The following is a 25013-nucleotide window of genomic DNA, read 5'->3' on the forward strand; positions in this document are numbered from 1 at the left end:
TAGGCTACCTGCCACCCCGTATAGGTTTACATCTATTGTATAGGTTTACATCTATTGCTTTCAACTATCATAAGGCTGCTAGCTCAGTGATCCTGGAGAAAAGGACACAGGACACAAGGATAGAAAGTCAGCTCAACTATTGAGACACAGACCAATTCAGCCTATTTTTGAGATGAACTTCACTTTCCCTCGGCCATAACTCACTCACTCACCCTCGATGACAGAAAAGGCGATAAACATTACCACCTGGTGGTTAAATCAAACACTGCACCCGGTTGGCCCGCCCTTCTCACATCAATCAGCACGGCACCTTATTTAATGAGAGGTGAGCCGAGAGATGCCTACAGACCAATCACCATCTCTCTTTAAAGGAGTTATAATCGTTAGCACGCTTGACTAAACCCGTCGGTATGGCGACAGCCACACCCCATTTCCATTTTTGAGGGAGTTTTCCATTCCCTCACTGAGCTCGTTTGGAATCAAATCAAATTTGATTGGTCGCATACACATAATTAGCTGATTTTATTGCCGGTGTAGCGAAATGCTTGTGTTCCTATCTCCAACAGTGCAGTAATATCTAACAATATCTAACAATACACACAAATCTAAAAGTAAAATAACGGAATTTAGAAACACAAAAAAAACATTCTGTACTCTAATAATGTAAGAAATATCAACAACAACAAAAAGGGCAAAGTTTCTTAGGAGCTGGAAGCAGAGCTGCCATGTCTGTCGGCACCGTCTTCAAGTGTCAAGAGGACACATCGAATCAAACGCCTGGCTGGGACAGGACCTAACTGACTGTCCCCCTGCCAGATGCCCACTCCCTCATTAGAGATGCCAAAACCACACCCCCTCCGCCGGTCTGCCCTTATTGACGCTTACATATAATTGGGGTATCACATTGTGTCATCGGAGTGTGAAGCCACCTGGTGCAAATGTGTGATTGTGAGTGTGTGTGTGTGTGTGTGTGTGTGTGTGTGTGTGTGTGTGTGTGTGTGTGTGTGTGTGTGTGTGTGTGTGTGTGTGTGTGTGTGTGTGTGTGTGTGTGTGTGTGTGTGTGTGTGTGTGTGTGTGTGTGTGTGTGTGTTTATTTATTTTATTTTATTTCACTTCACCTTTATTTAACCAGGTAAGCAAGTTGAGAACAAGTTCTCATTTACAATTGCGACCTGGCCAAGATAAAGCAAAGCAGTTCGACACATACAACGACAGAGTTACACATGGAGTAAAACAAACATACAGTCAACAATACAGTAGGGTACTATTCCTCATGAAGGAGAGAGAGAGGCAGTGTACGTGAATTGCGATGATGGCACTCGACACGCTACACGAGGCGCTGGCAGTGAGATGTGAACCTGCTGAACCAATGTGACAGTACTGATCAGTAGTAGGTCACATAGTGCATTTCTATGTTACTTTCCTCACAATCATAGAAGCCTGTGTTCACTTTACAGTCTTTGAGTACGACAACGTACCTTGTACATGCCATTCCTTCCATATCCTGGCAGGGAAGCACACTTATTGTATGGGAAGTCTGTAAGGAAAGAAACACATATCTGTCATCTATAAAAACCCATTTGCTACTATATTAACCTGAAGGTAATGCACTGGTTGAGCCCCTGCCTTCAAGTAAGGTTTGACCACTGATTGGCTACTCACTGGTCCGGGAGGTGTCAGTGGGCAGGCTGCAGGTAGACTTCCTGGGGTCCAGCAGGTACTCTGGGAGGGGCTCGCCGTCTATCTCACTCTTCAAGATCATCCAACTGGTCCTTGTCTACGTAAAGAGATTGACAGTGAGATGGATGAATGGACGGATGTAGTGATAGATACTATATGTTGATGGATGGATGGATCTAGTGATAGATTCTATATGTAAATGGATGTAGTGATAGATACTGTATGTAGATGGATGGATGTAGTGATAGATACTGTATGTAGATGGATGGATGTAGTGATAGATACTGTATATAGATGGATGGATGTAGTGATAGATACTGTATATAGATGGATGGATGTAGTGATAGATACTGTATATAGATGGATGTAGTGATAGATACTGTATGTAGATGGATGGATGTAGTGATAGATTCTAGTATGTAAATGGATGTAGTGATAGATACTGTATATAGATGGATGGATGTAGTAATAGATACTGTATATAGATGGATGTAGTGATAGATACTGTATGTAGATGGATGGATGTAGTGATAGATACTGTATGTAGATGGATGGATGTAGTGATAGATACTGTATATAGATGGATGGATGTAGTGATAGATACTGTATATAGATGGATGGATGTAGTGATAGATACTGTATATAGATGGATGGATGTAGTGATAGATACTGTATATAGATGGATGTAGTGATAGATACTGTATATAGATGGATGGATGTAGTGATAGATACTGTATATAGATGGATGGATGTAGTGATAGATACTGTATGTAGATGGATGGATGTAGTGATAGATACTGTATATAGATGGATGGATGTAGTGATAGATACTGTATATAGATGGATGGATGTAGTGATAGATACTGTATATAGATGGATGGATGTAGTGATAGATACTGTATATAGATGGATGTAGTGATAGATACTGTATATAGATGGATGGATGTAGTGATAGATACTGTATGTAGATGGATGGATGTAGTGATAGATACTGTATATAGATGGATGGATGTAGTGATAGATACTGTATATAGATGGATGGATGTAGTGATAGATACTGTATATAGATGGATGGATGTAGTGATAGATACTATATATAGATGGATGATGTAGTGATAGATACTGTATATAGATGGATGGATGTAGTGATAGATACTGTATATAGATGGATGGATGTAGTGATAGATACTGTATGTAGATGGATGGATGTAGTGATAGATACTGTATGTAGATGGATGGATGTAGTGATAGATACTGTATATAGATGGATGGATGTAGTGATAGATACTGTATATAGATGGATGGATGTAGTGATAGATACTGTATATAGATGGATGGATGTAGTGATAGATACTGTATGTAGATGGATGGATGTAGTGATAGATACTGTATATAGATGGATGGATGTAGTGATAGATACTGTATATAGATGGATGGATGTAGTGATAGATACTGTATATAGATGGATGGATGTAGTGATAGATACTATATATAGATGGATGATGTAGTGATAGATACTGTATATAGATGGATGGATGTAGTGATAGATACTGTATATAGATGGATGGATGTAGTGATAGATACTGTATGTAGATGGATGGATGTAGTGATAGATACTGTATATAGATGGATGGATGTAGTGATAGATACTGTATATAGATGGATGGATGTAGTGATAGATAGTGTATATAGATGGATGGATGGATGTAGTGATAGATACTGTATGTAGATGGATGGATGTAGTGATAGATACTGTATATAGATGGATGGATGTAGTGATAGATACTGTATATAGATGGATGGATGTAGTGATAGATACTGTATATAGATGGATGGATGTAGTGATAGAGACTGTATATAGATGGATGGATGTAGTGATAGATACTGTATGTAGATGGAAGTAGTGATAGATACTGTATGTAGATGGATGTAGTGATAGATACTGTATATAGATGGATGGATGTAGTGATAGATACTGTATAATATATGGACTATATAGATACTATATAGATGGATTTAGTGATAGACGCTTTTATAGAAAGCGACTTGACAGTCATGTAGATGGATACATTCTACGTATATAGATGGATGTAGTGATAGATACTGTAACCCATACCCTGGCGTATATAGAGCGCCATGATAGATACTGTATATACTGAGCTGATAGATACTGTATGTAGAAGGACCACTAGATGGATGTAGTGATAGATACTGTATATAGATGGATGGATGTAGTGATAGATAGTGTATATAGATGGATGGATGGATGTAGTGATAGATACTGTATGTAGATGGATGGATGTAGTGATAGATACTGTATATAGATGGATGGATGTAGTGATAGATACTGTATATAGATGGATGTAGTGATAGATACTGTATATAGATGGATGGATGTAGTGATAGATACTGTATATAGATGGATGGATGTAGTGATAGAGACTGTATATAGATGGATGGATGTAGTGATAGATACTGTATGTAGATGGAAGTAGTGATAGATACTGTATGTAGATGGATGTAGTGATAGATACTGTATATAGATGGATGGATGTAGTGATAGATACTGTATAATATATACTATAACTATACTATGGATGGATGTTGATAGACGCTTTTATATAGATGGAAAGTGATAGATACATATAGATCATGTGTGCATACAGTGATAGTATATAGATGGATGGATGTAGTGATAGAACTGTATATAGACTACCCTGATAGCGTTAGATGGATGGCGCCATGCTCTACCAACTGAGCTACAGAAGGATGATGATAGATACTGTATGTAGATAGATGGATGTAGTGATAGATACTGTATATAGATGGATGATAGTGATAGATACTGTATATAGATGGATGTAGTGATAGATACTGTATGTAGATGGATGGATGTAATGATAGATACTGTATATAGATGGATGGATGTAGTAATAGATACTGTATATAGATGGATGTAGTGATAGATACTGTATGTAGATGGATGGATGTAGTGATAGATACTGTATGTAGTTGGATGGATGTAGTGATAGATACTGTATATAGATGGATGGATGTAGTGATAGATACTGTATATAGATGGATGGATGTAGTGATAGATACTGTATATAGTAGATGGATGTAGTAATAGATACTGTATATAGATGGATGGATGTAGTGATAGATACTGTATATAGATGGATGGATGTAGTGATAGATACTGTATGTAGATGGATGTAGTAATAGATACTGTATATAGATGGATGGATGTAGTGATAGATACTGTATATAGATGGATAGATGTAGTGATAGATACTGTATATAGATGGATGGATGTAGTGATAGATACTGTATGTAGATGGATGTAGTGATAGATACTGTATATAGATGGATGTAGTGATAGATACTGTATATAGATGGATGATGTAGTGATAGATACTGTATATAGATGGATGTAGTGATAGATACTGTATATAGATGGATGGATGTAATGATAGATACTGTATATAGATGGATGGATGTAGTGATAGATACTGTATATAGATGGATGTAGTAATAGATACTGTATATAGATGGATGGATGTAGTGATAGATACTGTATGTAGATGGATGAATGTAGTGATAGATACTGTATATGGATGGATGTAGTGATAGATACTGTATGTAGATGAATGAATGTAGTGATAGATACTGTATATAGATGGATGTAGTGATAGATACTGTATGTAGATGAATGAATGTAGTGATAGATACTGTATATAGATGGATGTAGTGATAGATACTGTATGTAGATGGAAGTAGTGATAGATACTGTATGTAGATGGATGTAGTGATAGATACTGTATATAGATGGATGATGTAGTGATAGATACTGTATATAGATGGATGGATGTAGTGATAGATACTGTATATAGATGGATGGATGTAGTGATAGAGACTGTATATAGATGGATGGATGTAGTGATAGATACTGTATGTAGATGGAAGTAGTGATAGATACTGTATGTAGATGGATGTAGTGATAGATACTGTATATAGATGGATGGATGTAGTGATAGATACTGTATGTAGATGGATGTAGTGATAGATACTGTATATAGATGGATGTAGTGATAGATACTGTATATAGATGGATGTAGTGATAGATACTGTATATAGATGGATGGATGTAGTGATAGATACTGTATATAGATGGATGGATGTAGTGATAGAGACTGTATATAGATGGATGGATGTAGTGATAGATACTGTATGTAGATGGAAGTAGTGATAGATACTGTATATAGATGGATGGATAGATAATGATAGATATAGATACTGTATATAGATGGATGGATGTAGTGATAGATACTGTATATAGATGGATGTAGTAATAGATACTGTATATAGATGGATGGATGTAGTGATAGATACTGTATGTAGATGGATGTAGTGATAGATACTGTATATAGATGGATGTAGTGATAGATACTGTATATAGATGGATGTAGTGATAGATACTGTATATAGATGGATGGATGTAATGATAGATACTGTATATAGATGGATGGATGTAGTGATAGATACTGTATATAGATGGATGTAGTAATAGATACTGTATATAGATGGATGTAGTAATAGATACTGTATGTAGATGGATGGATGTAGTGATAGATACTGTATATAGATGGATGTAGTGATAGATACTGTATGTAGATGGATGAATGTAGTGATAGATACTGTATATAGATGGATGGATGTAGTGATAGATACTGTATATAGATGGATGGATGTAGTGATAGATACTGTATGTAGATGAATGAATGTAGTGATAGATACTGTATATAGATGGATGTAGTGATAGATACTGTATGTAGATGGATGATGTAGTGATAGATACTGTATATAGATGGATGTAGTGATAGATACTGTATGTAGATGGATGATGTAGTGATAGATACTGTATATAGATGGATGTAGTGATAGATACTGTATGTAGATGGATGTAGTGATAGATACTGTATGTAGATGGATGGATGTAGTGATAGATACTGTATGTAGTTGGATGGATGTAGTGATAGATACTGTATGTAGATGGATGTAGTGATAGATACTGTATGTAGATGGATGTAGTGATAGATACTGTATATAGATGGATGGATGTAGTGATAGATACTGTATGTAGATGGATGATGTAGTGATAGATACTGTATGTAGTTGGATGGATGTAGTGATAGATACTGTATGTAGATGGATGTAGTGATAGATACTGTATGTAGATGGATGTAGTGATAGATACTGTATATAGATGGATGTAGTGATAGATACTGTATATAGATGGATGTAGTGATAGATACTGTATATAGATGGATGATGTAGTGATAGATACTGTATATAGATGGATGGATGTAGTGAAGATACTGTATATAGTGATGATCTGTGATAGATAGCGTCTAGATAAAGTGATAGATAAATGTAAAATGTAAATGTATATAGATGGATGGATGTAATGATAGATACTGTATATAGATGGATGGATGTAGTGATAGATACTGTATATAGATGGATGTAGTGATAGATACTGTATGTAGATGGATGAATGTAGTGATAGATACTGTATATAGATGGATGGATGTAGTGATAGATACTGTATGTAGATGAATGAATGTAGTGATAGATACTGTATATAGATGGATGGATGTAGTGATAGATACTGTATATAGATGGATGTAGTGATAGATACTGTATGTAGATGGATGGATGTAGTGATAGATACTGTATATAGATGGATGGATGTAGTGATAGATACTGTATATAGATGGATGGATGTAGTGATAGATACTGTATATAGATGGATGTAGTAATATATACTGTATATAGATGGATGATGTAGTGATAGATACTGTATATAGATGGATGGATGTAGTGATAGATACTGTATATAGATGTAGTAATATATACTGTATATAGATGGATGATGTAGTGATAGATACTGTATATAGATGGATGATGTAGTGATAGATACTGTATATAGATGGATGTAGTGATAGATACTGTATGTAGATGGATGGATGTAGTGATAGATACTGTATGTAGATGGATGTAGTAATAGATACTGTATATAGATGGATGGATGTAGTGATAGATACTGTATATAGATGGATAGATGTAGTGATAGATACTGTATATAGATGGATGGATGTAGTGATAGATACTGTATATAGATGGATGGATGTAGTGATAGATACTGTATGTAGTTGGATGGATGTAGTGATAGATACTGTATATAGATGGATGGATGTAGTGATAGATACTGTATATAGATGGATGTAGTGATAGATACTGTATATAGATGGATGTAGTGATAGATACTGTATATAGATGGATGTAGTGATAGATACTGTATGTAGATGGATGTAGTGATAGATACTGTATATAGATGGATGTAGTGATAGATACTGTATATAGATGGATGATGTAGTGATAGATACTGTATATAGATGGATGTAGTGATAGATACTGTATATAGATGGATGGATGTAATGATAGATACTGTATATAGATGGATGGATGTAGTGATAGATACTGTATATAGATGGATGTAGTAATAGATACTGTATATAGATGGATGGATGTAGTGATATATACTGTATGTAGATGGATGATGTAGTGATAGATACTGTATATAGATGGATGTAGTGATAGATACTGTATGTAGATGGATGTAGTGATAGATACTGTATATAGATGGATGGATGTAGTGATAGATACTGTATGTAGATGGATGAATGTAGTGATAGATACTGTATATGGATGGATGTAGTGATAGATACTGTATGTAGATGAATGAATGTAGTGATAGATACTGTATATAGATGGATGTAGTGATAGGTACTGTATGTAGATGGATGATGTAGTGATAGATACTGTATGTAGATGGATGTAGTGATAGATACTGTATGTAGATGGATGGATGTAGTGATAGATACTGTATGTAGTTGGATGGATGTAGTGATAGATACTGTATATAGATGGATGGATGTAGTGATAGATACTGTATGTAGATGGATGTAGTGATAGATACTGTATATAGATGGATGTAGTGATAGATACTGTATATAGATGGATGTAGTGATAGATACTGTATGTAGATGGATGTAGTGATAGATACTGTATATAGATGGATGTAGTGATAGATACTGTATATAGATGGATGTAGTGATAGATACTGTATATAGATGGATGGATGTAGTGATAGATACTGTATGTAGTTGGATGGATGTAGTGATAGATACTGTATATAGATGGATGATGTAGTGATAGATACTGTATATAGATGGATGTAGTGATAGATACTGTATATAGATGGATGGATGTAATGATAGATACTGTATATAGATGGATGGATGTAGTGATAGATACTGTATATAGATGGATGTAGTAATAGATACTGTATATAGATGGATGGATGTAGTGATATATACTGTATATAGATGGATGTAGTAATAGATACTGTATATAGATGGATGGATGTAGTAATAGATACTGTATGTAGATGGATGGATGTAGTGATAGATACTGTATATAGATGGATGTAGTGATAGATACTGTATGTAGATGGATGGATGTAGTGATAGATACTGTATATAGATGGATGGATGTAGTGATAGATACTGTATGTAGATGAATGAATGTAGTGATAGATACTGTATATAGATGGATGTAGTGATAGATACTGTATGTAGATGGATGATGTAGTGATAGATACTGTATATAGATGGATGTAGTGATAGATACTGTATGTAGATGGATGATGTAGTGATAGATACTGTATATAGATGGATGTAGTGATAGATACTGTATGTAGATGGATGTAGTGATAGATACTGTATGTAGATGGATGGATGTAGTGATAGATACTGTATGTAGTTGGATGGATGTAGTGATAGATACTGTATGTAGATGGATGGATGTAGTGATAGATACTGTATGTAGATGGATGTAGTGATAGATACTGTATGTAGATGGATGTAGTGATAGATACTGTATATAGATGGATGTAGTGATAGATACTGTATATAGATGGATTTAGTGATAGATACTGTATGTAGATGGATGTAGTGATAGATACTGTATATAGATGGATGTAGTGATAGATACTGTATATAGATGGATGTAGTGATAGATACTGTATATAGATGGATGATGTAGTGATAGATACTGTATATAGATGGATAAGGTGAATGCACCAATTTGTAAGTCGCTCTGGATAAGAGCGTCTGCTAAATGACTTAAATGTAAAATGTAAATGTATATAGATGGATGGATGTAGTGATAGATACTGTATATAGATGGATGTAGTAATAGATACTGTATATAGATGGATGGATGTAGTGATATATACTGTATATAGATGGATGGATGTAGTGATAGATACTGTATGTAGATGGATGATGTAGTGATAGATACTGTATATAGATGGATGTAGTGATAGATACTGTATGTAGATGGATGAATGTAGTGATAGATACTGTATATAGATGGATGGATGTAGTGATAGATACTGTATGTAGATGAATGAATGTAGTGATAGATACTGTATATAGATGGATGGATGTAGTGATAGATACTGTATATAGATGGATGTAGTGATAGATACTGGATGTATATAGATGGATGTAGTGATAGATACTGTATGTAGATGGATGTAGTGATAGATACTGTATGTAGATGAATGAATGTAGTGATAGATACTGTATATAGATGGATGTAGTGATAGATACTGTATGTAGATGGATGGATGTAGTGATAGATACTGTATATAGATGGATGGATGTAGTGATAGATACTGTATATAGATGGATGGATGTAGTGATAGATACTGTATATAGATGGATGTAGTAATATATACTGTATATAGATGGATGATGTAGTGATAGATACTGTATATAGATGGATGATGTAGTGATAGATACTGTATATAGATGGATGTAGTGATAGATACTGTATGTAGATGGATGGATGTAGTGATAGATACTGTATATAGATGGATGGATGTAGTGATAGATACTGTATATAGATGGATGGATGTAGTGATAGATACTGTATATAGATGGATGGATGTAGTGATAGATACTGTATGTAGATGAATGAATGTAGTGATAGATACTGTATATAGATGGATGTAGTGATAGATACTGTATATAGATGGATGGATGTAGTGATAGATACTGTATGTAGATGGATGAATAAATGCATATGTAGGTTAGTAGACGAGCAGATGGATGTTCAGACAGGCGGACGGACAGACAGGCGGACGGACGGACAGACGCCTCACCTTGATGTCGTCTCCTTCTTGCCAGGAAGTTCTAGAGGCTGTAAAACAGTCATACATTATGTTACCAACCACACTCCTGCTGTACTACATTACTGTAGAACCCGTCACATCACAGTCGCTGTACCGGGCCGTACCACACATCTGTCTACCAGCTTTACATTACAGTACGCACAGAAAGACTGCATCCTACAATAAATCAACTCCACACTATGACATCATCATTACGAGACAGCCTGTCGAGAATCTCCAAATGGGTCATGGCATAGTTACAGTACTGTTGTATAGCTAACTATTACTCGTATGTATAGTATGAATTCAACTAGCACTAAACAGTTTGCTCAAATGGCCATTTTATGAGACAGAAAGTGTGCCTATTTACTGGGAATAGCTGGTCAAATAGGTTGTTTTTTTTAATACAGGAAAATGACACAAGCAAATGCATGCTCTTGTTCATGAGATCATGCCTGCTAGAATATATATACAAACTAAACGGAAAACTGTTACTCATAAATTGAGAGTAATGTCACATTCTACATATGGCTGTGATTTAGTCATATTTCATATGTATTGTAGATGTTGAAGAGCTGTAGAATAATCATTCATTGTGTAAACAGAAGATTATACAACACATGCATGCTTATATTCTAAGGGATTTTGGGCATCTACACACTCACACATAGAAACACGACATACACAAAGGGTTAAGTGGAACAGGAAGTGACCAAGACACCATCAGCACCACAACACCAAGTGAGACATGTTCTCGACCAATCACAATGGACACAACACATGTACTAGTAGAACCAATGAGCTACTCAGATGGGTACGGTCAGGCATGTACGGTCAGGGATGAGTCGAAACATAATCACAAAGGTGTAAGAAACAGAAAAGGATGAATCAAATATTATTAAAATATGTTGTAAAATATTGAATATGGCCATTTGGGTTTTTCATGTCAGGCTTTCAACTCAGGCAACAATGAAGTGGATTGTACTTTAGATACTAGATCACATGTCCCTGTATATGGCTACAGTTGAGACAGGGAGCAAAATAGGTCCTAACCTCATCAGTGTGTTATGGACCACTATATACATTTATATATATATACATTAACTAGGCAAGTCAGTCAAGAACAAATTCTTATTTACAATGAGGGTCTACCCCGGCCAAATGTGATTCAGCCTGGATTTGAACCAGGTACTATGGTGACACCTCTTGCACTCAGCACTCAGGAGCCCACTATGCTACAACGTTATTGCACATTTCAAGATGGCTACATGAATTGGTTGCAGTGACTCTGTTGCCTGAGTTCTAAAGCCTTGTCCGTTGAAAAAGACTGGAGATGGGACAGAATCATGGGTCAAATAGAAAGGAATAGGATGAAGTTGCCCTATAGACATTAATCTTAGATCCGTTTCATGTTCCCCCCCTAATGGTTAGAGTGGGAGGAGGAAGCTGATCCTAGATCTGTGTTTACGGGCAATTTCTACTAGGAGCGTATGGTGACAGGTGTCATGCGACACATCGTGCAGAGACCAGACCAGGAAGTTAGACCAGGAAGTAGAGGAAGAGAGTGAACTGTACCATGCTGTCTGTAGATAGGGGGTTTTCTATAGATATTATCTATCTTGACCTTAGTCTCTGAAGATGAGAGGAGAGTAATGAAAGAAGCCCAGGATGAGAGAGACAGAAAGAGAGAGAGGGTGAAAAAGAAGCATGAGTTAATTGAGGGATGGAATAGTCTAAGAAGCAGTGGAACGATAGGGGCAGCATACTTCATGGTAGATTCGATGCGAGACATATGCCATTTTAGTTAGAACTGGCACGACACACATATCATCACTTGTTGTCATTATTCTTGCAACATTCAAAAACATGTCATTTTGATCATTTAATGATCCTGTGGTAATGTGAAGCTGAAACCCATGGAAAGATATTCCCAGAACAATGGTAATTGTTGTTCAATGTCGTATCCAACAATAAATGCACTAATGGCAGAGTCATGAATAATATACATCTTTATATATTTTCCACATCATTCATTACTGCATCTAGAGCAAATATAACAAGCATAACAAACAAATACAATCATCAAACAATAAATAAAAGGGCAAATGATTCAATTCAAATTATTCAATTCACATGATTCAATTCAAATGATTCAACTCAAATGATTCAACTCAAATGATTCAACTCAAATTATTCAACTCAAATGATTAAATTCAAATGATTCAACTCAAATGATTCAACACAAATGATTCAACTCAAATGATTCAACTCAACTGATTCAATAAAAGAAATGGGGCAAGTGACTCTTTCTACCCATAATTGACACAATATGCCTGTTCCAAGCTGACCCAGTCCATCAAACGTTCAGTGACAGAGACACTTAGCTAGCAACAACTGCTATACATTAACTAAACTACAAATCTTTTTAGGATAAATAATGAATGAAATACAACACATGTGGGTCATTTTCTACCCTGTTTCAGCCACTGCCAGCACCGCTGAACAATACACATATGAAAACCATAAAAACAATGGTTAGAAAACACATTAAGTATATAATCACTTTGCTTTGTTCATTTATTTACATCAACTCCATCCAAGTATGGGACTTTTTTTTCTCTCCATATGGCTGAGTGACTCTGTAAAAGTCAATGGAAACAGGATGGATCAAAAGGAGATGTTACGAAAAGAGTCAGTTACATCCAATGATGCCGGGTCAAAGACTTAGACTTCTCATCGTTGTGTCTGTGACAGTAGACTCTCCATTTTAAAGTAGTCAATATCTTCTTCTACTACTTCTATGAGTTGGTAAACAAACTGAAAGGGTGTAGTAGGATATTTATAGAAGTTATTTGAAAAATCTTTCAAAAGCTTCCAATAGAAATCGTTGATTTTAGCCGCATTTTTTGAAAACACACAAATACACAGTAACTAAATATTTAAACAAGAAAAGTTCTATGTATTTGCATAATAAGAGGATATGAGGATGTTGATACAATGTCTGTGTTAGTGGGTGAGATCCTAACAAATGTCTATTAACCTGTGAAACTGAAGACACATTCAGCATTCAGATTTAGACATACCTCAACATATAGTATATAATAGGTCACAACATACCTCAACATATAGTATATAATAGATCACAACATACCTCAACATATAGTATATAATAGATCACAACATACCTCAACATATAGTATATAATAGATCACAACATACCTCAACATATAGTATATAATAGATCACAACATACCTCAACATATAGTATATAATAGATCACAACATACCTCAACATATAGTATATAATAGATCACAACATACCTCAACATATAGTATATAATAGATCACAACATACCTCAACATATAGTATATAATAGATCACAACATACCTCAACATATAGTATATAATAGATCACAACATACCTCAACATATAGTATATAATAGATCACAACATACCTCAACATATAGTATATAATAAATAGGTCACAACATACCTCAACATATAGTATATAATAGATCACAACATACCTCAACATATAGTATATAATAGATCACAACATATAATATATAATGGGTCACAACATACCTCAACATATAGTATATAATAGATCACAACATATAATATATAATAGATCACAACATACCTCAACATATAGTATATAATAGATCACAACATACCTCAACATATAGTATATAATAGATCACAACATACCTCAACATATAGTATATAATAGATCACAACATACCTCAACATATAGTATATAATAGATCACAACATACCTCAACATATAGTATATAATAGATCACAACATACCTCAACATATAGTATATAATAGATCACAACATACCTCAACATATAGTATATAATAGATCACAACATATAGTATATAATAGATCACAACATACCTCAACATATAGTATATAATAGATCACAACATATAATATATAATGGATCACAACATACCTCAACATATAGTATATAATAGATCACAACATACCTCAACATATAGTATATAATAGATCACAACATATAGTATATAATAGATCACAACATACCTCAACATATAGTATATAATAGATCACAACATACCTCAACATATAGTATATAATAGGTCACAACATACTTCAACATGGCGTGGTCCAATAGAGAGAGAGGTTGTGTTGGGGAGGGTCAAGGGTCATGGATTCTAAGGTGAGAGGTCGAAGTGAAACGGCAAACCTACCTGGTACGTGGAAATGCCTGGGAGTCGCCACATAGGTGAAGGAGGGAGATTTGCCATCGGAATACGTGGACAAACTGGGGGTACTCCGCCCACTTTCACTACCTCCAATGGGGAAAGGATGGGGAGGGACGGGGGGAGAAAGAGTCATGGACAAAAGAGGGGGGCAAGGAATTATGATGTTATGCTTATTTGTCAAAGCTTTAATTATGAAGCTGATTTACCATTATATAACTAACTGACTTGATTACCCAGCAGCCATTAGTGTTGGACCATGAGTTTCTCTGGACCTGTTATGCAGACCAGGAAAACCTCCTGGCTCTTGTTATTGGTAAAGTCTCATATCCATATCATAAAGCATGACTTAATCATGACTATAGCATGATTGTAGCTTATGAACATCTTAAAAAGGCAGAGTGCTCTAAAATAAAATGTTGTTTGCTAGCTATAGGCTTTACAGGTAACAGCAATGCATTGTGGACATGAACACATGTTGAAAACGTAAAACAGTTTTACTTCCAACTGAAAGTAAGTGTGATTATGTGATTGTCACAGTCCATCAGAACGCATTGTGTCACACGGGCTGGGTGATTAAGTCACTAGCCCCTTATAGGCCAGAACTAATAAACATCCACATAAGAGAACTTAGAGAAACAGAGGATGAGGGGAAAGAAAGACAAGAAAGAGGAGGAGGAAAAGAGGAGAGAAATAGTTATTTTCCTGAGCACGCACACACACACACACACACATAAACATGCGCACGCACGCACGCACGCACACACGCACACGCACACACACACACACACACACACACACACACACACACACACACACACACACACACTTCACTGGCCTTTGTGGGAGGAGCAAAGCAGTTGGGATGCAGGAGGATGATGTCACTCTAACACACACACACAGTGGCATTAGTGCAGAGCAGCTCCTCCACACATCTGGAGCTGAGGCAGGACTCTGAGCCCGGGGGAGAGGTGAGGGAGGGGGGTACTGGGGGTTCGAGGGATGACCCTTAGCAATGTCATACAGACACTTAGCTTATCTCCGAATAAGCATTTCACAAGTGGCAGCAATCCACTATTCAGGAAGTAATCATGTAATGTTGATACAGTTGTCATTGCATCATTCGCATAAATTCATGGAGTGGATTTTCTTTCGGTCATTGCATTCGCTTTCTCTCTTCTGCTGTCTCTACCTCACTACCTCCTTCACTCTCTCTCACATCATCCATTAGTAGTGTTGAAACCAAGCATCTAACAATACTCCACAATTATCAAATTACAGCACCACCACCACTTAACCACTCCTCCCTTCCATTCCCTCATTCCTCTCTTCTGTTTCATCTCAGTTCGTTGGGAACTTTAAATTCCATCTCTCCGCCTTTTCATGGGAAAACCACCAAACCCTGGGCAGCGTGCTCTGATCCACAGTACTAACGCTCAGCTGTCTATCTCTCTCCCTCTGTTTCCCCCTCCTTCTCATGGCTCTTTCCCCCCTCCTTCTTCATCAGCCCAAAAGTGACCCTCTTCCAACCCGTATGCAACCGTATTACTTTAGCTCTTTCACCCTCCTTTACCCTCTCCCTCTTCCTAACGCATTGAGGCTAGATATTATCAGCCCAAAAAACAGAGACATCCCTCCATTTATCTCCAAGCCAGAGATATCCCTCCAGTTATCTCCAAACCAGAGATATCCCTCCAGTTATCTCCAAACCAGAGATATCCCTCCAGTTATCTCCAAACCAGAGATATCCCTCCAGTTATCTCCAAACCAGAGATATCCCTCCAGTTATCTCCAAACCAGAGATATCCCTCCAGTTATCTCCAAACCAAACCAGTTATCTCCAAACCAGAGATATCCCTCCAGTTATCTCCAAACCAGAGATATCCCTCCAGTTATCTCCAAACCAGAGATATCCCTCCATATCCCTCCAGTTATCTCCAAACCAGAGATATCCCTCCAGTTATCTCCAAACCAGAGATATCCCTCCAGTTATCTCCAAACCAGAGATATCCCTCCAGTTATCTCCAAACCAGAGATATCCCTCCAGTTATCTCCAATGTCCTTAAGAGTCCCCAGCTCTAAAATCCCTGGGGAATAAGCCAGCCCATCACTGGGAAATGTGTCATGGTGTGTCTTCAGTGATACAACTCCAGGACCAGTAAAACGAGCTAATGGGTATCTGAGAAGGTCTCTGCGGTTTGGCTTTGTCTGCTGAGGCTTTAGAGGAGCATGAAGCTAAGCCCGCTGAGGCTTTAGAGGAGCATGTAGCTAAGTCCCGCTGAGGCTTTAGAGGAGCATGGCGCTAAGCACGCTGAGGCTTTAGAGGAGCATGAAGCTAAGTCCCGCTGAGGCTTTAGAGAAGCATGAAGCTAAGCCCGCTGAGGCTTTAGAGGAGCATGTAGCTAAGTCCCGCTGAGGCTTTAGAGGAGCATGGCGCTAAGCACGCTGAGGCTTTAGAGGAGCATGAAGCTAAGTCCCGCTGAGGCTTTAGAGAAGCATGAAGCTAAGCCCGCTGAGGCTTTAGAGGAGCATGGCGCTAAGTCCCGCTGAGGCTTTAGAGAAGCATGAAGCTAAGCCCGCTGAGGCTTTAGAGGAGCATGGCGCTAAGTCCCGCTGAGGCTTTAGAGGAGCATGAAGCTAAGCCCGCTGAGGCTTTAGAGGAGCATGGCGCTAAGTCCCGCTGAGGCTTTAGAGGAGCATGAAGCTAAGCCCGCTGAGGCTTTAGAGGAGCATGGCGCTAAGTCCCGCTGAGGCTTTAGAGGAGCATGAAGCTAAGCCCGCTGAGGCTTTAGAGGAGCACGAAGCTAAGTCCTACTGACGCTTTAGAGAAGCATGTAGCTAAGCCCGCTGAGGCTTTAGAGAAGCATGTAGCTAAGCGATCCCTTTTTCTGATCTCCTTCCTGAGGGAAACTGCACGTTTTCATACCTACTCCTGCACATGTGTACTCGTCAAGGTTTCGGTCGAGTCGACTATTTTGGTCAAATACATTTATTCACAGATAGTGTGTGTGACTTATCATGTGGTTCCAACCTTGACCTCAGACCAACATATTTTACTATTATAATGTAGACGCCTCCACCCATACCCCCCCCCTGTCAGCATGCCTCCCACAATCATGAAACCAACCACCTGCACTTTCACCCAATCACTCCACACACAACCACCACCTGACACCAAAGGTTTGAAGACCCGAAAAACACGGAATAACAACATGAACCTTTAAAGAAATGCTTGGTTCCCAAAATAACAACAACAACATAAAGAATAACAAGTAATCCATGTTAAGTCAAGGGCAAGCCAACAGTTCCGGTTACAAGTACAACACTTACATCCCACCAAACATAGAAAGTCATCCACCACCTCCTCCCCAAATATCAATATGTCAAGGATAACTGAAATACATACAAGTAATATCAAACATATCCACAATTACAGTAGGTTCCCATGCACAACAACAAGACTAAGACAACCTGAAGACAAAAAGAGAAACAACTTCCACAGACAATAGAAAGGGCAAGCAGAAACAGACTTAAGGGGTCCCAACACACAACCTTGATGCACACCAAGAAAACCCAGCAGTACACTGGGAGAAAGAGACACAGAGAGATAGAGACCATGGGGGTCTGGTGCGTTACCGTGACCGTGAGGAGGTAAATTGAGATGCAGGGACGTCTTAGGTTGAGATTCAGGTGGTAGTAAGGGGTCCTGTTTGAGGCCTAGGGGGTTGAGGGAGGGGCAGAGGGGGGATGAGGGGGAGAAGGGGGAGAGGAAGCACAGGGAGGTGGTTTGACACGTCACACCTGTGTGGGTAGGGGAATCGTCGTGTAGGTTGAAGGAGGTAATATTACACCCTACTTGTGTGCAGAAAAAAATAGTGAAACTCTGAAGGAGGTTGGTGGGGGTGCTGACATTAAACCACAAGTTTGATGTAGGACGACAATAGAATGTTCATGATGTCACTGTGACAACTGTCTACAGACATGTCCACAGATATAGTATAAAACAGCCTTTAGTCTTGAAATCTTTGGTTGTTTACTACACTACCGCACTCACTCTGTTTAGCACATGACCTCAGGTGAATCCTTAAAGAGATGGGTGTGGCTAAAGGCTTAAGAGATGGGTGGGGCTAAAGGCTTAAGAGATGGGTGTGGCTAAAGGCTTAAGAGATGGGTGTGGCTAAAGGCTTAAGAGATGGGTGGGGCTAAGGCTTCAGAGATGGGTGTGGCTAAAGGCTTAAGAGGGTGTGAACGATGCTGAATGTGTGTAGACAAAGAGGAGCTCTCCAGTAGGTGTACCAAAACATTCAAGTTACAAGTTTATCAACTTTCAAAGCATGATTACTTTCCCATTGTTCCTCAACTGTAGTGTATGATATATCATTTAGTAGCTATGAGTCTCTACTTTTATGCAATGTGAAAAACACAATTTCAAATTTTGCTACAAAAGAACGAATTGAGCCAGTCGGTCACATTTGTATACACAATCATTTGAAATCCATAGATTAGGAACAAATTAATTGAATTAAATATAACTGATTTCCTTATATTATCTGTAACTCCGTAAAATCTTTGAAATGGTTGCATGTTGCGTTTATATTTTTGTTCAGTGTATGTAAAACTGTTATTTCAAACCAACACAGCAGAAACCATGCAGATATGTGGGAAACACAGCACACAGGTCATAGGTCTAAAAGAGGAATTATGGGACTCATTGTGCTGCCGTTTGTTTTACTATTGATTAGTTGAATGTTTGTACACAGCCGGGGATGGAGGACATGCAGTATTATCAGAGCAATGGAACAGATGTACTCTAAAGGACACTGCACTCCATACCAGCGGACCCCTGGGTCCAGGGCAGCGTGCTAGGGGCTAGGGAGGGACTAGCTACCTCTGAAGTAGGGCACATAGTTGTGCTGCTGGAGCATGGCCAGGGTGGTAGGGTTAAGGGGCAGAGGAGAGTTTCTGCCTCCAGGAGAGACTCTGCCACCGGGAGACATATTACCAGGCTGTGTCAACGGCCCAGGCACCTGCAGCCCCCCAGGGAACTTGGGGGGTAGACCCCTTGAGTAGTCCATGGGGAGGGTGGAGGAGTCCCTAGCCAAGGAGGAGAGGTACTTAGGCCCCCCTGTGTAGGCTGAGGGGTGGGAGAGGGAGCTGGAGTCAAGGGCCTGGCCATATCTATTACCCATTGTTTTACTGGCCATATAAAGATCCCCTGTAGGAGAAAATGGTTGAGGAGAAGGACAAGATGTTTTTTTTTAGGGCACAGAGGACACTGCCAATAGTATTGTCCCCCACCCAATAGTAGATATATCCTGTTCTTTACACATTCTGTGGTAATGCCATGTTATGTGATGGTACCACCTCATTCAAAGAGCAGAAAGGAATGAGATTTCATAAAATGTCGGAACAGGAAATTCAGTGAAGAAAAAAATAACAGAATCTTCAAATAAACATGTGTTCTCTAAAGTAATAGAATTAACCAATCAAGATGACACCTAAATCAGGTTGCACTTTTTGGAATATGACCCAACATGGTAAAAATTACATCATGCACTATATGCAAATACTGCATATTATTGACTACATTTGTAGATATGCATATCATTATAATAACGTATGATATTCATAATAGCTAAATACTTTTACTATACATTAACTATCATATACCGCATTTTACTGTGTTTTTTCTTTTTTTTTAACTACTGCTAGCTGACGGGTGAGGGAGGAGGGGTGAGGGAGCAGGGTGCAGGGGGGTACCTACCCGGCCTACTGTAGTTCTGGGGGGAGCGAGAAGGGGTGTACCCTCCATACTTCCCCAGGGAGCTGTTGGAGCTGGGGCTGGAGGGCCTCCTCTGACGAGGAGACTTCTCTCCGTCACCCTGGAAACAAGGAAGGCAAGTGATGTCATAGTGATGTCATAGGGATGCCATACAAAGAGAGAAACTGATGTCATGGATAGAGACAAATCCATAACACAGAACGTTCACTCACTCTTTAATCACAGTGTATGGCGTGAGGGAGAGGAGGAAAAGAGAGAGAGAGAGAGAGAGAGAGAGAGAGAGAGAGAGAGAGAGAGAGAGAGAGAGAGAGAGAGAGAGAGATTATATAGATATATATATAGAGAGAGAAATATAGAGAGATAGAGAGAAAGAAATATAGAGAGATAGAGAGAGAAATATAGAGTGAGCGAGAGAGAGAGAGAAGGCAGCTCCCTTTTTCCCTTCCTTGTCTCCTTACCTCTCCGTAGTGTCGTTCCTCTGAGGGGTAGCTGACGTAGGGACTGTAGGAGAGCATGTCTGGCCGGTCGATGTTGTAGATCGCCTTGGTCTTTGGCAGAGCAGCAAGGTCTTTGTAGTCCAGCATCTCATCTCCTAGTTTGGCCTGGGACACAGAGGAAAAACACATCAAATCAGTCTTTTAAATATCAACCACTTTGATCATGACAAAATGACAATGGTATAGCACAGCTGAAATACTGTAGTCAAATTAGCACAGTGGACAACCCTGGTCCAGGAGACCTACAGGAGGATGGGCAGGCTTTTGCTCCAGACCATCACTAACCCACGTGAGTCAACCAATCAACTATTCATCATATGTAGTTGAATCAGGTGTTTTAATGCTGGGTTGGAACAAAACCCTGCACACAGTCACTGTTGCTCTTCTGGACCAGGGTTTGTGACCTCTGTTGTCCTGTGACTCCCTCTAGTGGCGAGGTGAGGTGGTGCTCACATAGATGACCCTGTTCGGAGAGCCAGACGCACTGGAGGCTGGGACAGAGGTGATGCTCTCAGAGGATGTCCTGCTCACCTGGAAGACAGACAACAAGGAGTTAACTCTACTCATGATCAGAAAGGAGTGAGAGAGAGGTAGACATGGAGAGAAAGAGAGAGACATCACTCCTGAATTGAAAACTTACGCTTTACATTTTGACTCTCAGCAAGTTTCTCGAACCAATGCCACTAACTTGAGGATAACTATGAGCCTTTGTTTACAAGTAGCAGTGTGACAACAGAAGTAAACAACAGCCTCCTCTAGTCAAAAACAGCACGTAGCATCATTCACAGTGACAGCGGTGGTGACCTAAACAGTCTCCTGACACATTCCGTGACTGGGACGCCAGACAGACACAGTAGAGTTGTTCATTAGTGAAGCTCAGGTGGGTCAAAGTGATCCACCTCAACCACCATTCATGCGTTAGAGTTAGGCATGGGGCTAATTCCATTTCACCTTAATTCATCCCCTGAATTGAAATGGAATGGATCCAAACCCTGGTTATTAACATACTACTACTGTCAGTCACTGTTTGGGTTGGATCACATGATCAGCCCAAGGGTAATGTGGGCGTGGCTAGCTACTGAGTATAAAGCCTGCCAAGCGTCATGGGGTCAACCCCATGCAGAGGGTGCAGGTGAGGGGGTCGGGGCTGAACATGCATCACAAACCTGCTGCTCAGGGACGTCATTGACCTGTATCCGGACCTGCTTCTGGGAACGACAGGTGTATTACATTGGGGAGGGGAAGGGGAGAGAGCACTGATCTGGGACCAGGGCTTACTAACTTACTGCACAGTAAGTGAAATTATTAGGTGCCCTTTGTTCAGGTATTCAAGATCAACACAGTCCCAGTCAACACAGTCCCAGTCAACACAGTCCCAGTCAACACAGGCCCAGTCAACACAGTCCCAGTCAACACAGTCCCAGTCAACACAGTCCCAGTCAACACAGTCCCAGTCAATACAGGCCCAGTCAACACAGTCCCAGTCCCAGTCAACACAGTCCCAGTACACAGTCCCATTCAACACAGTCCCAGTCAACACAGTCCCAGTCAACACAGTCCCAACAGTGTCAGTCAGTCCCAGTCAACACAGACCCAGTCAGTCAACACAGTCCCAGTCATCACAGTCTCAGTCATCACAGTCCAGTCAACACAGTCCCAGTCATCACAGTCCCAGTCAACACAGTCCCAGTCAACACAGTCCCAGTCAACACAGTCCCAGTCAACACAGTCCCAGTCAACACAGGCCCAGTCAACACAGTCCCAGTCAACACAGTCCCAGTCAACACAGTCCCAGTCAACACAGTCCCAGTCAACACAGGCCCAGTCAACACAGTCCCAGTCAACACAGACCCAGTCAACACAGCCCCAGTCAACACAGACCCAGTCAACACAGTCCCAGTCAACACAGTCCCAGTCAACACAGTCCCAGTTAACACAGTTAACACAGTCCCAGTCAACACAGTCCCAGTCAACACAGTCCCAGTCAACACAGTCCCAGTCAACACAGTCCCAGTCAACACAGTCCCAGTCAACACAGTCCCAATCAACACAGTCCCAATCAACACAGACCCAGTCAACACAGTCCCAGTCAACACAGTCCCAGTCAACACAGTCCCAGTCAACACAGTCCCAGTCAACACAGTCCCATATCTAATGGGGCAGAATAGAAGTTGACATACAAAATGATGTGAGGTTTAAACATTATACTGTAATGAGTATGACTTCTCATTCAATACTGTAACACAGCCTTAGTTCAACTGTAGAGCTGCTTTAGAGTAATTTCTTGTGGACAGATGCACGTAACATTAAAATGGTAGTAGTGTCTGTCGACAAACTGTGAGATGCGAAACCTTTTCATCACTGATCATTTGGACACATCGCATCTTTTGAATTTCAGAAGGGGAGGGGACATTCTGACCATAGACTTGACTGAAACTGACTGAGAGTTTCTGTTTAGAGGGATGGAGACTTCACTAGTCCCGGTAGTCTATTTTCAAACATGTCTCGGAGAGAGAACTCACCTTACTCTTCTCCTCCTGTCTGGCTGCCTGTCTGCAAGGAGGATGCCAGATGGAGTTACCTGACAGACAGGAAAGGAAGGGAGAGAAAGAGAGGGAGAGAAGGAGAAAGAGAAAGAGAGAGAGAGAGAATGAGAAAGAGAAGGTAGAGAGAAAGGGAGAATCAGAGAGCGAGAGAGAGAGAGCGAGAGAGAGAGAAAGAAAGAGAAGGGAGTGAGAAAGGGAGAAACAGAGAGCGAGAGAGAGAGAGAAAGAAAGAGAAGGGAGAGAGAAAGGGAGAAACAGAGAGCGAGAGAGAGAGAGAAAGAAAGAGAAGGGAAAGAGAAAGGGAGGGAGAAAGAGAGAGAAATACAATGAAATACATCCATTTCAAATGTCATATACTGCACAAAGCATAGTCTTTCCCCAGAGCATCGGTTGTTCCTGACAGAGCATCATGAGTTTGGCAGACGAGAGATGCAAAATACGCCAGTGACTCATCAGACTGTCCTATCCCCAGTCGTCTCCCTGTCACTGTGACATATGCTAATACCAGCCCAAGTCTAAGGAAGCTAATTCCAGTAGTAAATCTGTCACATAGCATACTGCAGGGAGAGAGAGACAAGCTTTTTGTAAATCACAGACTGGAGACAAACTTACAGCAACAGTGCTCCAGGAACAATACATAAGAAACGAGGTGACTCACAAGGCTGATGTTGCGTGAGGAGATACATTCACTAACACTGTAATCCAATTCATTAGTATTGGCCAGATGTTCTGTAGCTCTATGCCTTTATGGCAGCTGGGCTATTATTTCTGTGCTGATGGAAGGCTGTTGGTGCTTATCTGAGTAAAAAAAAAAGAGAGAGAGAGAGAGAGGGAGAGAGCAGGAGAGAGAGCGCAAAAGAGAGAGCGAGAGAGAGAGAGAGCGAAAGGGAGAGCGAAAGGGAGAGCGAGAGAGAGAGAGCAGGAGGAGAGAGATAGAGAGAGAGAGAGAGAGAGAGAGAGAGAGAGAG

The 25013-nt window shown here is 39.5% G+C and overlaps 1 protein-coding gene across 1 annotated transcript in view; it reads right to left on the reverse strand.

Moving 5' to 3' along the window:
* The window catches only part of LOC118378194 (actin-binding LIM protein 2-like), a 93304-nt gene that overhangs the window by 1563 nt on the left and 66728 nt on the right, over nucleotides 1-25013 (reverse strand). The window contains exons 8-19 of the mRNA XM_052460738.1: nucleotides 24022-24080; nucleotides 22666-22707; nucleotides 21953-22030; nucleotides 21461-21604; nucleotides 20985-21102; nucleotides 20109-20435; nucleotides 18857-18937; nucleotides 15209-15310; nucleotides 12560-12616; nucleotides 10976-11013; nucleotides 1663-1777; nucleotides 1479-1537 (exon numbers count right to left, since the gene is read on the reverse strand). Of these exons, the coding sequence (XP_052316698.1) occupies nucleotides 1479-1537; nucleotides 1663-1777; nucleotides 10976-11013; nucleotides 12560-12616; nucleotides 15209-15310; nucleotides 18857-18937; nucleotides 20109-20435; nucleotides 20985-21102; nucleotides 21461-21604; nucleotides 21953-22030; nucleotides 22666-22707; nucleotides 24022-24080 (1220 nt within the window). The remainder of the gene's footprint in view (nucleotides 1-1478; nucleotides 1538-1662; nucleotides 1778-10975; nucleotides 11014-12559; nucleotides 12617-15208; nucleotides 15311-18856; nucleotides 18938-20108; nucleotides 20436-20984; nucleotides 21103-21460; nucleotides 21605-21952; nucleotides 22031-22665; nucleotides 22708-24021; nucleotides 24081-25013) is intronic.

This window comes from Oncorhynchus keta, chromosome 13 (assembly GCF_023373465.1).
Source record: "Oncorhynchus keta strain PuntledgeMale-10-30-2019 chromosome 13, Oket_V2, whole genome shotgun sequence".
NCBI lineage: Eukaryota > Metazoa > Chordata > Actinopteri > Salmoniformes > Salmonidae > Oncorhynchus > Oncorhynchus keta.